Source organism: Nannospalax galili, unplaced genomic scaffold (genome assembly GCF_000622305.1).
Source record: "Nannospalax galili isolate Female #2095 unplaced genomic scaffold, S.galili_v1.0 scaffold1387, whole genome shotgun sequence".
Classification (NCBI taxonomy): domain Eukaryota; kingdom Metazoa; phylum Chordata; class Mammalia; order Rodentia; family Spalacidae; genus Nannospalax; species Nannospalax galili.
This window is the reverse complement of record NW_008355976.1, coordinates 1,006,176-1,009,115: the sequence shown is the minus strand read 5'-3', so window position 1 is coordinate 1,009,115 and position 2,940 is coordinate 1,006,176. Positions and strand designations below refer to the sequence as shown.

Sequence of the window (2,940 nt, the reverse complement as noted above, 5' to 3'; positions counted from 1 at the left end):
AGGGTCTCCCTGTAGCCCCAGCTGGCCTGGAACTCACTATGTAGACCAGGCTGGCCTTGAACTCACAGAGATCTGCCTGCCTCTGCCTCCCAAGTGCTGGGATTAAAGGCATGCACCACCATGCCTGGCCTCAATAAATTTTTTTAAAAGTTAAAAAAAAAGAGAGGATTCATAAATCTAATAAATTTATGAAAACATGATCAAATTTTTTAGGGAAGTGAAAATTAAAATCACAATAAAATATCATTATATGCCTACTAGAATGCCTAAAATTAAAATGTCTATGGGACTGGAGAGATGGGTTAGCTGTTAAGAGCATTTGTTGCACTTGCAGAATTCAGTTCCCAGCATCCACATCCAGTGGTTCACAGCTTCCTGTAATTACAGCTTCAGGAGATCTGACACCCTCTTCTGGCATCTGTGGATACCCACATACATGTATACATACATACACACACACACACACACACACACACAAATAAAACATAAAATATTTTTCAATGTGTTTAAAAATGGGACTGGAGGGATAAGTCTGTCATTAAGAACGCTGGCTACTCTTACAGAGGACCTGGGTTCAGTCCCCAGCACCTATATGGCAGCTAACAGCCATCCATAATTCCCATTCCAGGGGATCTGATGCCCTCTTCTGATTCCCATGGGCACTGCACAACACAGATGCACTTAACATACATGGAGGCAATACCCTCATACACATAAAATAAAAATAAATCAAAAAAAATTTAAATATCTAAAAATACCAAGGTCATGGGTCAATCAGAACTCATAGTAGCAATATAGATAGATAGATACAACCATTTTAGAAAACTATTTAGCATTTTCCTCCTCCACTTCCTTGCCTTCAATGCTGAGGAATCAAGCCTAGGACCTTACACATGCTAGCAAGTACTCTACCACTGATCTCATTTTAAGCCCTGTCTGGTACTTTCTAATAAAGCTAATACATAAATATAAATGCCCTGTTACTATATAGCCCACAGAAGTGAGTACTTATGCCCAACAACAGATATTCAACAAAGTTCATAGCAATGTTATTCATGAAAGCCAAAAAGAAGCAAACAACCCAAATAACTATCAACAGGAAAATGGACAAATTAATTATCGTTTACTTACACAATAGATTATTACTCAGCAATGGAAATCAACCATCACTACATGCACAATGGACAGCTCTCACAATGTTAAGTCAAAGAAACCAAATACAAAAAGAACATATACGTATAATGCCATCCTTTCTGCTGTTTTGTTTTGGTTGTCTTGGGATTGAACCCAGGATTTAATGCATGCTAGGAAAATGTTCTACTGAATAGAATGCCCTATAGAATGCCATTTTTATGAAGATTAAAAAAAATTACATGTGTATGTATGTGTCTGAGTGTAGGTATGTGCACATGAATGCAGTGCTTGGAAAAGTCAGAAGAGGGCATTGGATCCCTTGGAACTACAGTTACAGATAGTCGTGAGCCACCAGATGAGTGCTGAGAATTGAACTTGGGTCCTTTGAAGAACAGTACACTCTCTACTTTTGTTTGTTTGTTTGTTTGGTTGGTTGGTTGGTTGGTTGGTTGGTTTTGGTCTTTTTGAGACAGGGTATCCCTGTAGCCCCAGCTGGCCTGGATTCACTGTATAGATTAGGTTGGCCTGGATCTCACAGAGATCTGCTTGCCTCTGCCTCCCCAAGCGCTTGGACTAAAAGTATGTGTCACCAAGTCTGACTCTGCAGTACACTGTCTTAATCACTGAGCCATCTCACCAGTTCCAATGCCATTTTTTAAAATTCAAATCAGACAAAACTAATCTTGTTTAAAGGTTGTAAAAAAAGTTACCTTTGGGTGAAATTTGAATAAAGGGCAAAAGTGAGCTTTCTGGGTGGTGGTTATCCAGATATATGCATATGTAAAAACTTACCAGTTGGATATTTAGGATTTGTTCACTTGATGTCAACACCGCAATGAAAAAGGAAAAAGAAAATTGCTCTTATCTCCTGTTATCCCCCATTCTTTGAAAATCATAACAGCCATTTCTGACAGCTTTTCCATTACCTTTATTGCAAATCTAGAAGAAAGACTTGAACCATATTTCAAAGTGCTCATACATGACACTTTCCAGCCAGACCCTGACCCCTGCTCACTATCCACCTCTCAAGGCATCCAGTATTGACTCTCCTACCTGCTCCAGCTCTTCCTCGGCATACTTTTGGCGGCTGCGCTCATTCTCAGTACCCTCCCGAAGCTCCTTTAGCCGCTGGGCTTCCTGTTTGGCAAGGTTGATCTCATCACGCAACTTCTTCTCCAGATGGACCTTCTCCACCTCCACGGTGCGATGTTCTTCCTGGGCCTTGTGCAGCCTGGGGGTTGGGGGGGGCGGTGTAAGGACCTAGAGGAAGCTAGGCAAGGAGGTGCCAGCCAACATGTCATGAGTTGTGGCAACAAGGAAGAAAGTGAGAGCCACCAGCTCTCAGCACATACCCTCCCTGCTCTGATGGCTAGCTGTGAGCTAGCTCAGGGCCAACAGAAACCAGTTATTAGCCTTAATTCTTATCCTGGCCATCATTCTGCTGCCAGTAACCAAGACCATGGAGCCAGGTTCACAAACATCTGAGTCCTTCCTGTGAAGTATCTCACACATTGAAATTTTAAGTCCCATTGACTGCTCTTGCAGAAGTCCCAGGTTCAATTCCCAGCAACCACATGGTGGCTAACAACTGTCTGTAACTCCAGTTCTAGGGGATCCAATGGCCTCATTTGACCTCCTTGTGCATTGCACAACACTTACATGCAAGCAATACACTCACGCATAAAAAAAAATTAATAAAATATTGTTTAAAAATAAATTTAAAAAAAAGAAAAAAGAACTACCCATTTACACAGCATTTAACATTTGTCCTCTGAGAAGATAACAACATAATGGTATCACTATCAG

General features: G+C 41.1%; 1 protein-coding gene across 5 annotated transcripts in view; it reads right to left on the bottom strand.

Moving 5' to 3' along the window:
* Stim1 (stromal interaction molecule 1) overlaps positions 1-2,940 on the bottom strand; it is a 241,258-nt gene that overhangs the window by 49,041 nt on the left and 189,277 nt on the right. For all 5 annotated transcript variants that reach the window (XM_008854106.2, XM_008854107.2, XM_008854105.3 and 2 more), the window contains exon 7: positions 2,188-2,365. In XM_008854106.2, coding sequence (XP_008852328.1) covers positions 2,188-2,365 — 178 coding nt within the window. The remainder of the gene's footprint in view (positions 1-2,187; positions 2,366-2,940) is intronic.